Here is a 14108-nt window from a genome sequence, read left to right as displayed (position 1 = left end):
ACCGAATAGGCCGGCCTGGGAGATCGGGGAGTCCAGGAAGCGATGCTTGTCGGCCTCCCTCATATCCGCCAAGGTTAGCCATAGGTGGCGCTCCTGGACCACCAATGTGGACATCGTCTGACCCAGGGCCCGCGCCGTGACTTTCGTCGCCCTAAGTGCGAGGTCCGTTGCTGTGCGCAGTTCCTGCAGCACACCTGGTTCAGCACCACCCTCGTGCAACTGCTTCAACGCCTTGGCCTGGTGGACTTGCAGGAGGGCCATGGCGTGCAGGGCGGAAGCGGCCTGTCCAGCAGCACTGTAAGCCTTAGCCGTCAGAGCAGATGAGAACTTACAGGCCCTGGACGGAAGGCGTGGACTACCCCTCTAGTGTATAAACTTAACATATTTTTCTTAAATATATACATGCATGTGTTTGTATTTATATATACATAATAATATACACAGTGCACACTCATATACTCAATACATATTATATGAGTTGTTTTATTTTCTTTGCATTTCATATGAGGTTTGCAGATTTTGCCAACATTTAGGGGGCAGTAATATTAAATCCATATTATTACTTTTGTACTTTTGTTAATGTTACTTTTTGGATGGTTTTTCATTGAATGCTTTAAATAGTTGGACACAGTTAAGAAGGTCAAAACCTCTGATGTTACACAAGCCCAAATGTGTACAGACATTGATGCGTTTAAGCTCAAGTGTGTTATGTTCTCCTTAGTCACCTAGATGAAGGTTTCATGGGTCTAATGGCTATTCTAATGTACAGTTGCCAAATAAAATATGTTATACCTCACCAGAGGAGGTCTTGTGCTGTAGGTCACTGCCTTTCTCTATAACTGGCTGTGCTACGAAGAAAGAAATATGACTTTATCTTATCACTTGCTCAGAATCCTTCATTGGATCTCCCTTTGTGACCTCAGAACAATAGCTTTAAGTAGTCTCTCTCCCCTTCCCTGTCCCTGGAAGTAATCCATAATTAATAAGGGCAATTTGTTGAGTAATAAGACCTGCTGGAGAAAGTATATGATGCTCAGTTAGCTAGGCATCCTCTTACCCCGGCCGGAAAACGACTGAAATCAAACAAGCCTTGGCAATCATGGCTAGACTCTTTTTATAGGGTCATTCAATCAGATCAGATCGATACCCCCGAGGTACATCACAGCGCGACATGCAGTGATACCCTCAACATTAAAAGGTCATTTCCATTTTTAACAAGGTTAGATTTGAGAACACCCTGAGAATAGATATAGCTTAGATCAAGTATTTCTGCAGCATATTTCAGGTTCATATTGTGCATTTGAGCTGTTGTGCTGAATATCAGCACGTCTGTGATTCTTCAATATGGTTTATGATCACTTTTAAAGGAATAGTTCACCCCAAAATTAAAACTTGCTGAAAATGTACTCATCCTCAGACCATCCAGATAGATACCAAGATGTAGTTGAGTTTGTTTCTTCATCGGAACAGATTTGGAGAAATTTAGCATTACATCACTCGCTCACCAATGGATGCATTGCAGTGAATGGGTGCCGTCAGAATGAGAGTCCAAACAGCTGATAAAAATGTCACAATAATCTATAAATAACCCACTCTAATCTAGTCCTGTGAAGTGAAAAACTGCATGTTTGTAAAATCCATCAAGACATTTTTAACTTCAAACTGTTGTTTCCTCTATCCGAAAAATTGTTTTCTCAACTACAGTAGTCAACATTTGAAGTGGATCAAAAAAGTTAATCAAAGTTGTCCTAAGACAGAACACATTTTGGTTTTAGGTTTTAGGACAACTTTCATGAAAGGTTTTGATCCACTTCAAATGTTGACTGGTTTACAGTTACAGACTATTGACAGTCAATATAATCATATGTAGTATGCATGATTACAGTTGGAAAAATTTAACTTTATTACTAAATATAGTATAAATTTATTACACTTTGTTTGATTGTTCATTTATGCATTTATTTATATTGTATGAAATTGTTTTTAAGATTTCAATAAACATGAAGTTTATATTGAGTAACTTTAAATATTACAAATATTTTAGATGCAATATTTCAAGTTACTTGGTTTTTAGTGCTTCAACAAAGATAGTTTCAAACAAAGCCACAGTAGAACCGGTGCAACACAGAGCCACACACAGTAGTGGTGTTTTGTTGCTGAATGATTCAGTGTTTTTGAACAGTGTTTTAACAAATTGTTTAAGGAATAATCCAGTAACTCACCCATAAAGACGGTCACATTTCACTCCTGGATGAATCATTGTTTTTAAACAAAATGGTTGAATGAATGATTCGATTACTAACCTGCAGAAAGAGTCTCCAAAAAAATCCCCACCACTAATCAATCATTCATTCATTCGTTCGTTCGTTCGTTCGTTCGTTCGTTCGTTCATTCATTCATTCATTCATTCATTTTAAATTCTTAATGCTCTCACTGCTTGCTTTTTGCTTAACTATGTAGATTTTGTTCTGAATGTGTTTGTGTGCTTAGTGATGTGCAGAGAGACGTTCAGTACCTGTACAGGATCCAGGTGGAATCAGACGGTTTGTTCAGTGAACTTTCCCCAGGCCTGGTTTACACTCATGGAGAACATTTCTGTGGTGATGGCACACTACAGGGGTCAGTATAAACTTATAGGGTCCATCAGAGGCTTTGCATGTTACGTGCTTTAGTCATTTTTAAAGAATGTTTCATATTTTTGAGTATTTGTTTGAGTCTTTTGTGTTTTGAAGCATAGCCAAAGACCTTCCACATATTTCATAACTGTAACCCTTGGCATCGCTCTCTCTCCCCCACAGGACTGAGGATTGTGATGACGGGAATCTCTTAGATGGAGACGGCTGCTCAAAAAAATGCCAAGTTGAACCAGGTTTCAAGTGTCATGGTGAGTCACACTCAAAAAAACAAATACTGTCCACTGAGAACTCTGGCCCTCAGACTGTAAACACCACAACAGAAAACTTACACAAAGGACAATAAACCCGGGTAATAATCATAACTAGCTCTCAAAACAAAACAAAGCAAACCAAAACAAAACAATATAATATTGCTATGTCCCCTGTAGATTCGGATTCCTCTGCTACTGTTTTTCTCTCATAGTGATATTGAAGGAAATGTGAAGGTCGTCATATTCAAAAATTCAAAAATTATTAAATTATTAATAATTATTATGCCCGAAGTATTCCTTCTAAAACATAGCATTATGAATAAAATGCAACTGAAAGTGACAATTTCCTCAATCCATTCTCATAACACTAGACGATACAGACAATCATTACTCTGGAGTTAAAATTTAACATTGTTTAAATTATCCTCTGTAATCTGCAGATGGGAAAATGTACAAATAAAGAAAGGTCGCATGAAAAAATAAAATTGTTGCATGTTAGGTAGCAAAATATATACATAAATTTAAACATTACTTTTGTTGTTGTTGTTAGGGGGCGTCATATAATAATCATTGTATTGTGTATATATGTATAAGAAAATGTCTATTTTCATTATTTTGCAAAATATTGTTCATTGCTGTCATTAGTCATGTTTTTACATTATTGTGTCTTTTACACTAAATACTGTTTTACATTTAAATGCAGTTCTTTTTATATTTCCATTCATCAAAGAATTCTATTTTTTTAAAATTAGTTTCCACAAAAACTATTAAACAGCACAACTGTTTTCAACATAGATAATAAGAAGAAATGTTTACTGAGCAGCAAATCAGCATATTAGAATGATTTCAGAAGGATCAGGTGACACTGAAGAATGGAGTAATGGCTGCTGAAAATTCAGCTTTGCCTTCACAGGAATAAATTATTACATTTTAATATTTGTTAGGAAATCATTTGTAGGTACGTGGGATGAAACTACAATATAAACTAGAAAAAGTATATATAAGGTCTGAGGAAGGTCGATTGACTGAAACTTTGCTAATAAAAATATTTTTGTGATGATGCAGTTTTAAATATTATGCAGGATTTGTATAGTTTTTTTTTCTATTTAAAAATATATTAAAATAGAAAACAGTTTCTATTAAATGAATGTTATTGAATTATTATGTATTACTACATTCTATTACATTAATATATAATTACAGATATTATTAAATTATAATAATATTTCACAGTATTACTGTTTTTACTGTATTTTTGTAAATACATCCTTGGTGAGCATGAGAGACCCCTTTCAAATACATTACAATCTTACAGACCCCAATCTTTTGATCTCAGTGTGTAAATAATTATTTTCTGGAGTAACTTACACATTGTTATTTTTTAGTCCTAATTCTGCTAGAATGCAATATATATAATGTAGTAAAAAACAATTCTACTTGCTCTAAAAGTCCAGTATACTGACAGTTAAAATAATTGTTCTCTTGTGTTGCTGAGTTGTGGATCACCATATCTTACTGTTGTTTTTATTTCTAGGCTGACCAGAAAAAAAAAAAATCCTCATTATGAATTATGAGTAATTTCCTTGACAGCAAAGTCTGTGATATCTGACAATTCGGTCTGAATATTTGTGCAATACATATGCATTCAAAGATTCAATCCAGATTGCAAAGTATCCAGTCCAAACTGTGGATTTTAGGTCATTTACTGTAACATATAATTATATAATCAACATCATCTTATTCAATAGTGTCAAAGGTTTATGTCATCACACTATTGGAAATGGTCCAAACTGTTGCACATATAGTATTTCGTAAGCTGCAATGGATCTAACTGTACACCATTGTTACATAATGCACCTGAGTGAGAGTAAATGCAGTACAGGAAGACTCACAGGAAATGTTAGGAGAAAAAAAGGCAAATTTAGTCAAAGTTGTTTTCGTGACTGAAAGTGCTACATTTTCTTTGAGCGTGAAGCATGAGAAGCCTCTAATTCAAACATAACCATAGACGAAGCAGCGACTGACTCACATGCCTCAAACTTCCCAATGTTTTCATAGTAGCTTGTAACCGCATTTTTGTGGATTCAGGGCATTCGGGAATGGCTTTTTTGCGATATTTACTCTAATGCCACATTAGGAGCTCTCATATATTATCTCCACGAGCGTATTTGGGGAGCACAGATCAACAAAGCTTAGGAGTAAAGCCCTTGGCATTGGCATGTGGGTTAGGTCAGCTGTTCTGCAGCAGAGACGGCCAATCAAATGCTTGTGTTTTTCATTTGTTGTTAGAACCCTTTTGAGCCCCTCGCCTTTGATAAGCTGTTCCCGCCGATGAGTCAACTTCCTCTTACCTTTCAGCATTCTCAGACAAGAGCTCATGCAAGACTCTGATGTCATTCACACGTGTCACTCTCTAACGAATTCGCTTTAACGGCATGCTAATTCCCCTTTTAGCCCCACGTGCACTTCTGTCATAACTCATTCATACGCCATGACATCATCCACATATTTGTATGATCGTTTATTTAATCGTCCCGGTGGAATCACGTTCCTTTTTATTTTCAATTCACACATAAGTGAAGCCGAGTCTCACTGACTTGCTATGAAAACACAATTAGATCTTGGCAGTGAAGTCATTATTTGTTACTTATGATGAGTTTGTGCTCACTCTCTCTTGCTTTTTCCGTCTCTCTCAGGTCGGCCGAGCCTGTGCTATGTTTTTGAAGGGGACGGAGTGTGTGAGGAGTTCGAAAGACGTTCCAGCATCCAGGACTGTGGCTTTTTCACTCCCCAGGGGTTCACTGATCAGTGGGCGTCCACCGCCTCGGGCTCGCATCAGGACGAGAGCTGCCCTGCCTCAAAGGTCAACGGGGAGCCTGTGCTCACTCAGGTACACAAACTGTTTAGAAATCATTAGCCATTATGAACCGTTTATCTGCCTCACTAATGAACATCGTCTTAAATGAACCACTCAAATGATCAAAAAAATCTGTTATGCTTTGAACTAAATTTTACAGTTTAGATATCCTTTTTCTTTTTATATCCTCATCAGATGTGCAAGTCGCAGTATTTTGACATTAATGAAGTAGTGGCTCATGACGCCTGGAGCCCCTGTACTGCCCATTTGAATGGTTACTATACTCAGGATCAGCCTGTCTGGCTAAAGGTACACACACACTTGCTCAGTGAACAAACATTGAGCGTAAAGACTTTGAATTTGACAGATTATTCAATCTATATTGGGCTATTTGATGTAAGTATTAGCTTCACCCTCTGCTGACAGCCTTGTCAATAATTAATGCACATTTTGTGTTTTTTTCAAATATGCTTGAGTAAATTTAAAATGTTTTGTAAAATACGGGAAAATTTTTAAGCAGTTTTATGTACACTACTGTTTAAACTTGGGGTCAGTAGAAGTTTATTTATTTATGAAATTAATACTTGTATTAAGCAAGGATGCATTAAATGAATGAAAAGTGGCAGTAAAGGTTTTTTATAATATTACTAAAGATTTCTATATCAAATAATGCTGTTCTTTTGAACTTTCTATTCATCAAGGAATCCACAGAAAGGGTTTCCACTTAAATATTAAGCAGCACCACTGTTTTCAACATTGCTAATAAAAAGAACTGTTTATTGAGCACCAAATCAGCATATTAGTATGATTTCTGAAGGATAATGAAAATGACATTTTAAATTGTAATATTTCACAAGTACTTTTAATCAGTGAGCATAAGAGACTTCTTTCAAAAACATAAAAAAAAAATCTAATCTGGTCCCACTTTATTTAAGGGCCAATTCTCGCTATTAACAAACTATTAACTACAACGTTTGCCTTAATAAACTCCTAATTTGCTGCTTATTAATAGTTAGTAAGGTAGTTGTTGAGTTTAGGTATTGGGTAGGATTAGGCATATAGAATATGTTCATGCAGAATATGAGCTTTATCAGTACTAATAAACAGCCAAAATGTTAATGCTAATAAGCAACTAGTAATAGTGAGAATTGCTCCCTATACCTATAAAGTGTTACCAAAAATCTTACCATTCCCACATTTTTAAACAATATATATGTATGCATGTACAGTATATTCAGATTTTTTCCCCCGTATTTATGGCACTTATATTTCTATATGCCATCTATGGCCATTCAGAGAGGTCATAAATTATGTGAGCTAAGGAGCCATATATTAATTACTAATAATACTGATACTTTGTTTTTGCAGGTAGGATTTGAGCGACCGGGTGTAGCAGCCTCTGTTATTATCTACCTTGCCTATGATGGTAGTTGGCATGGCGAAAATTGCAGGAAAACAGTGACCATTGAACTGTGTGACACCACCGGCAAAAAACACAATCTTGGTAACACATAATATCTTTAATTTGATTGTGAAAGATTGTAAATTTTGTATTTTTATGTGACTTCGTTGTGTGTGCCTGTCCACAGGTTCGTACGAGCTGTCATGTCAGTATAACCCCCTAGTGGTGAATGTGACTCATAACCTGAGTGTGCCCTTCTACCAGACTTCAGCAGTGCAGCTCAACTTCTCCTCCTCTCAAGTGGCGGTGTTGGCGGTTGCATTGCGTACATCTTGTCACTTCAGCGCCTTTGCCCTGACCGGGTGCGCTGAGGGTGGGGTCTCCCACGACTTACAAGCACACACACACACACACACACACACACACACACACACACACACATACAGTAGTCAACATTTGAAGTGGATCAAAAAAGTTTATCAAAGTTGTCCTAAGACAAGAACACATTTTGGTTGTAGGTTTTAGGACAACTTTGATGAAAGTTTTTCGATCCACTTCAAATGTTGACTAGTGTATATATAAACACTACAAGTTAGGGATCTGTACAATTTTTTTACGTTTTTGAAAGGAGTCTCTTATGCTCATCAAAGCTGCATGTATTTGATCAAATATACAGTAAAACACTACTATTTTAAATATTATCACAATTTTTTTATGTAATTTATTCCTGTGATGGTGAATTTTCAGCAGCCATTACTCCAGTCTTCAGTGTCATATGATTCTTGAGAAATCACCCTACTATTCTGATTTTGTGCTCAAGAAACTTCGCTGATTATTATAAGTGTTGAAAACATTTGTGCTGCTTAATATTTTTGTGTAAACCATTAGTTTTTTTCTCCCCAAGATTCTTTTATGAATAGAAAGTTCAAAAGAACAGCAATTACTTGAAAAATAAATATTTTGAATGTCTTTACTCTCACTTTTAATCAACTTTATGTGTTCTAGCTGAATAAAAATATTATTTCTTTCAAAAAAAACAAAAAACAAAATGACATATCCCAAACTTTTGAATGGTAGTATATAAAAGACAAATACATCATACACTTACACAGAGACACAGATAGAAAAGCAAATAATTCCATCGTGTTTGATGGTGGATATGATGTCTGTCAATGTCTACAAATAATAATTAAATTAATATGTGTTTTTCTCACTCAGATGTGTGCGTAGGCTGTGCAGTACTGAGTCATGCAGTCCTCTAAACGTCGAACATGCTTCAGTCCGCTGTACTCCAGTCATAGACTCCAAACACTGCTCTGTTTCTTGTCATCGTGGCTATACGCTCACCGTTCTCCATGGCCAGGGCCTTCCTTCTCATCAAGTGCATACAATATTGTTAACATCCTGTTTCTTTCTCTCTGCAATAACCCCTTTAAGAAAGAAAAATCACATCTCCTTGATATCTAGTTTCTGCTAAGCAGCAGTGAGATTAAATGAGAACATATTGCTTTTTCGGAAGATTTTTTTTTCCTGAGAAGAGATCTTAACAATGACTGTGTTCATATTCTGCTAATAATTGAATTAGTCATTTTCCAGTTAGTGCTTCAGGTAAACATGTTTACATGATCCAAAATTTTGATTAATACAGCCATAAGCAAGCCATCTTATTCATATTTCTAGGAATATTGGCTTAATCGGGTCATGTAAACACCTTATTCTTAACTGGAGGCCCATTTATACAGTATGTGCGCATGTCCAAACAAAGATAATTTAGGGTGATATTAGATATACACAGTGTTTATTCAGTAGTTTGACTTTTTTGCAACTGTTTTGGAGCAAGAAGCATTTTGTAAACATAAAAAGAAAGGTCTACTTTTGTAAGTCTTGTGACGTACATTTTCCAAATCATCACATTCCTGTTTGTTATTGTGAAAGAGTTGATTAAATTATTGTGGAGAATTACTAAAATGCAGTGTAAGGGCAAGAGCATCTACAGTAATTCTAGAAGACAAGAGCAGGAACCCACATGTCTTAGTTTATTCAGATTTTGCAAAATACCAGAATATTCCAATAACTGTAGAGAACATAAACGCTTAAAATCATGTTCACATGTTCGATGTCTCAAATTGTGTTCACATTTACCAAAATACAAAAGTCTGTGAATTCAAACATTTCTCATCAAGTTATCTAAGAAAAGATATTCACACTGATTTTATAACTCAATGAAACAACGTCTTATTTGTGTCAAGTGAAATAATTGTCATGTTGTCTAATGAGCCTAATGAAACTATGACATTATAAGAGGCAGTCTTTCTGTTTGTTTTGTCCTCTCCTCTCCTCAGACGGAAGCAGAGCTGATTTGTGTGCATGGAGTGTGGGACCGTGTAGTGAGCTGTCAGCCAGTGGACTGCGGCCCACCTCCTCAGTCTCACGTCTACTTTGCCTCCTTCTCGTGTCCCTGGGGCACCACATTCGGCAAGCAGTGCACCTTTTCCTGTAACGCCCCGGCGATCCTGCAAGGTGAGGATGGGAACTGGGCTACAGTGTGAGACCTGAGGGTTTTTGGATTCCTTACATTCAGTGCATGTGTCTGTTTCTGTTAGACTTTGGGCTTCCTTTCTAAAATAATAAGACTTTAAGTCAATAACTGTATATTTGTGGGTGATATGAACCCTTCTTGTGTGTTTGCCCATGTAAACTGGAAAAAATCCAACAAATAATTGTGCTTTTTGGCATTCCTGAGGTCATTTGACTCAGAACTGCTAGTTGTGCCAGCACTAGTAAACATATAAATATTACTGCAAACAAATAATATGTATTATCATAAAATAATTGAATAATTGTAGTGTAATTTTATTTAATGATAGTCTAAAACCATAAAAACGATTTTGTTACTTGAAACAAAATACAATTTAATAATATATTATATTATATTATATTGTTATATTATATTATATTATATTATATTATTATATTCTAAAAAATAAAATACTTTATTGATTTGTTTGCTGTCACCGCTGTTATGGTTTGTGGAGAGGGTTTTCTGCTTTTTGAGTCAAATAGTGATTTAAAGCTGGACATGACACAGATAATGAGAAACCACAATGATAGTCAAAGTGCAGTGGTTTAGAGAACTCCAATCAATCATGTAGTTTTTTTTTTTTTACAGTGCTAAGCTAAATATTTGGATTTTTGTATGTATGTGTGCTTACATACAGTATATAGTCATTTGTGTGTCAGTGTTGTTCTTGCTCTCATTCAGGAACTGTGTGTCGGTCTGGCTGTGGTCCCAGCCCTCTTTCCTGGCTGTGTAAATAGAAAAGTAGACCCTAGCTGCAGGAGAACAGCACACAGGTGGAGATAGGAAACAAGCAAATAGGCAAGTAGCCCCCAGAGAGCCCCTCATTTAGGACAGCATAGAGCAGGCTGGCACTTGGCTCTCTTGCCTCTGGATAACTATGGCAAGGTGGCTCAGGGGTCGAGGGACCACTCCTCACACTCTCACTAGTTGTTTTAAATGCAGGCTTTTGATGGATCGGTCTAAATTTTTTTCTTTTGGCAGGGAGCGGTGCAGTCTGTGGTCAGTGCACTGGAAGGTCCAGGACATTGCATCACTGAGTAGCTATGCTTATTGGTCTTGATGGCAAGGTTCTTGTACTGTAGTGCTTTAAAGTGATGGGCTGTAGTGCTCCTTAGGGAGTTTTTAAAATCTATTCATGACTTGACATTAATTGGAACACACAAAAATAATACCGTGATTTATGTACTTAGTGAGAGACTTTTTTTTTTTTTTGAAGTGGCGAAAGCTGGAACTTTTCATGGATGTTGGAAAAATGCAGTTTGCAGCCATTTTTGGTATAGCTAAATTTAAGCACAGCTACAAAGTAGGCAGACACCTTAAAGCTTAAAGGAATCATTATATTTTATTGACCAATAAAACTGCTTTAGAACTTGAACAAAATCTAATTAGATATGTTACTATAATAGTACAATGAGAGAGTCCTATATCACATGGCACCACTGCACCATGTGCTTTATTTTATAAAGCGAGATTTTATGAAAACCACTGTAATACTTCTCTTATTAGTTAATAGAAACAGAAAACAAATATGACCTTTAAAACATATTATATTACCGTAATTAATGTTTTACATATTACTGTAAAACATTTATGCCTGTGCAAAGGTATTATTTCCAAACTTAATGGAAGTATATATTGTGACACTCATTTTTTGTAATATTTATTAATTTATTATAAATTATGATGCTTTTCATTCACAAAATTACTTGAATACAGCTCTTCTTCTTTGAACATGTTTTTAACCTCTGTATTAAAATTAATTTGTAATTAATATTAAAAATGAAATTTAATGTAATTAATTTAATATTGTAATGTAATTAATTTAATATAAAAAATATCAGGGTAAAACAACCATCCTTATTGATAATAAAGAATGAATGAATGAATGAATATATAAATAAATAAAAACTTTAATAAAAGAATGATTGAAAATATTTTTTTCTTTTTTATGTCTTGAGGTCATTTGACTCAGAACTGCTAGTTGTGCCAGCACTAGTAAACATATAAATATTACTGCAAACAAATAATATGTATTATCATAAAATAATTGAATAATTGTAGTGTAATTTTATTTAATGATAGTCTAAAACCATAAAAACGATTTTGTTACTTGAAACAAAATACAATTTAATAATATATTATATTATATTATATTGTTATATTATATTATATTATATTATATTATTATATTCTAAAAAATAAAATACTTTATTGATTTGTTTGCTGTCACCGCTGTTATGGTTTGTGGAGAGGGTTTTCTGCTTTTTGAGTCAAATAGTGATTTAAAGCTGGACATGACACAGATAATGAGAAACCACAATGATAGTCAAAGTGCAGTGGTTTAGAGAACTCCAATCAATCATGTAGTTTTTTTTTTTTTACAGTGCTAAGCTAAATATTTGGATTTTTGTATGTATGTGTGCTTACATACAGTATATAGTCATTTGTGTGTCAGTGTTGTTCTTGCTCTCATTCAGGAACTGTGTGTCGGTCTGGCTGTGGTCCCAGCCCTCTTTCCTGGCTGTGTAAATAGAAAAGTAGACCCTAGCTGCAGGAGAACAGCACACAGGTGGAGATAGGAAACAAGCAAATAGGCAAGTAGCCCCCAGAGAGCCCCTCATTTAGGACAGCATAGAGCAGGCTGGCACTTGGCTCTCTTGCCTCTGGATAACTATGGCAAGGTGGCTCAGGGGTCGAGGGACCACTCCTCACACTCTCACTAGTTGTTTTAAATGCAGGCTTTTGATGGATCGGTCTAAATTTTTTTCTTTTGGCAGGGAGCGGTGCAGTCTGTGGTCAGTGCACTGGAAGGTCCAGGACATTGCATCACTGAGTAGCTATGCTTATTGGTCTTGATGGCAAGGTTCTTGTACTGTAGTGCTTTAAAGTGATGGGCTGTAGTGCTCCTTAGGGAGTTTTTAAAATCTATTCATGACTTGACATTAATTGGAACACACAAAAATAATACCGTGATTTATGTACTTAGTGAGAGACTTTTTTTTTTTTTTGAAGTGGCGAAAGCTGGAACTTTTCATGGATGTTGGAAAAATGCAGTTTGCAGCCATTTTTGGTATAGCTAAATTTAAGCACAGCTACAAAGTAGGCAGACACCTTAAAGCTTAAAGGAATCATTATATTTTATTGACCAATAAAACTGCTTTAGAACTTGAACAAAATCTAATTAGATATGTTACTATAATAGTACAATGAGAGAGTCCTATATCACATGGCACCACTGCACCATGTGCTTTATTTTATAAAGCGAGATTTTATGAAAACCACTGTAATACTTCTCTTATTAGTTAATAGAAACAGAAAACAAATATGACCTTTAAAACATATTATATTACCGTAATTAATGTTTTACATATTACTGTAAAACATTTATGCCTGTGCAAAGGTATTATTTCCAAACTTAATGGAAGTATATATTGTGACACTCATTTTTTGTAATATTTATTAATTTATTATAAATTATGATGCTTTTCATTCACAAAATTACTTGAATACAGCTCTTCTTCTTTGAACATGTTTTTAACCTCTGTATTAAAATTAATTTGTAATTAATATTAAAAATGAAATTTAATGTAATTAATTTAATATTGTAATGTAATTAATTTAATATAAAAAATATCAGGGTAAAACAACCATCCTTATTGATAATAAAGAATGAATGAATGAATGAATATATAAATAAATAAAAACTTTAATAAAAGAATGATTGAAAATATTTTTTTCTTTTTTATGTCTAAAAATATTTGAACAAAACTACTTTACTGCTTATTGTTTGAATTCATGCTAAAAGTAATAGGTGCGATCAACATGGTAGCTGGTAAAAAAAAAAAAAACTCACCTTGAAAAAATATATTTAAATACTTTTTTCCTGAAAATAATGATTAAGTACACTCAGAAATAGTAGAACTGACTGCCCTCTTGCCTTCTTATGAAAAGCCCTTAACTACTTATACTGACAGCATTTTTGTTCCATTTGGATGCAGGTTTCTTATCAGGATCTGTTTTTCAGGTGAAAGTGACACATTGGTTTGTCTTGAGGATGGACTATGGTCATATCCAGAGGCTTACTGCAAGATTGAGTGTTCGGATCCACCTTCTGTACCCAGTGCCACGCTGCTAGTTCCTCAGTGTCATGGAGGCGGGCATGACGTGGGCACTGTGTGCCGCTACAAATGCAACCCGGGATATTACGTCACTGGCACACTCAACAAAAAGCCAAAAAAGTGAGTTGCAGTCTGTATGGTTTGAACTGATTTCTAGGCATAGGTTACTCTGTTGACAAATTTTGAGGGTAAAATATATGTTTCCAGCATCTAGGTTGCTCACATGGTTCTAATAAGATCAAAATCTTACTCCATGTGTTTCC

The 14108-nt window shown here is 35.2% G+C and overlaps 1 protein-coding gene across 1 annotated transcript in view; it reads left to right on the top strand.

Moving 5' to 3' along the window:
- The window catches only part of LOC107658303 (pappalysin-2-like), a 63572-nt gene that overhangs the window by 32962 nt on the left and 16502 nt on the right, over positions 1 to 14108 (top strand). The window contains exons 8-16 of the mRNA XM_016446835.1: positions 2491 to 2619; positions 2799 to 2884; positions 5584 to 5777; positions 5940 to 6053; positions 7113 to 7248; positions 7334 to 7508; positions 8365 to 8527; positions 9489 to 9666; positions 13752 to 13965. Coding sequence (XP_016302321.1) covers positions 2491 to 2619; positions 2799 to 2884; positions 5584 to 5777; positions 5940 to 6053; positions 7113 to 7248; positions 7334 to 7508; positions 8365 to 8527; positions 9489 to 9666; positions 13752 to 13965 — 1389 coding nt within the window. The remainder of the gene's footprint in view (positions 1 to 2490; positions 2620 to 2798; positions 2885 to 5583; positions 5778 to 5939; positions 6054 to 7112; positions 7249 to 7333; positions 7509 to 8364; positions 8528 to 9488; positions 9667 to 13751; positions 13966 to 14108) is intronic.

Source organism: Sinocyclocheilus anshuiensis, unplaced genomic scaffold (assembly GCF_001515605.1).
Source record: "Sinocyclocheilus anshuiensis isolate Anshui unplaced genomic scaffold, SAMN03320099.WGS_v1.1 scaffold375, whole genome shotgun sequence".
In the NCBI taxonomy this organism is placed as follows: domain Eukaryota; kingdom Metazoa; phylum Chordata; class Actinopteri; order Cypriniformes; family Cyprinidae; genus Sinocyclocheilus; species Sinocyclocheilus anshuiensis.
Note: the sequence above shows the minus strand (reverse complement) of the source record. Positions and strands in the feature narration are given on the sequence as shown.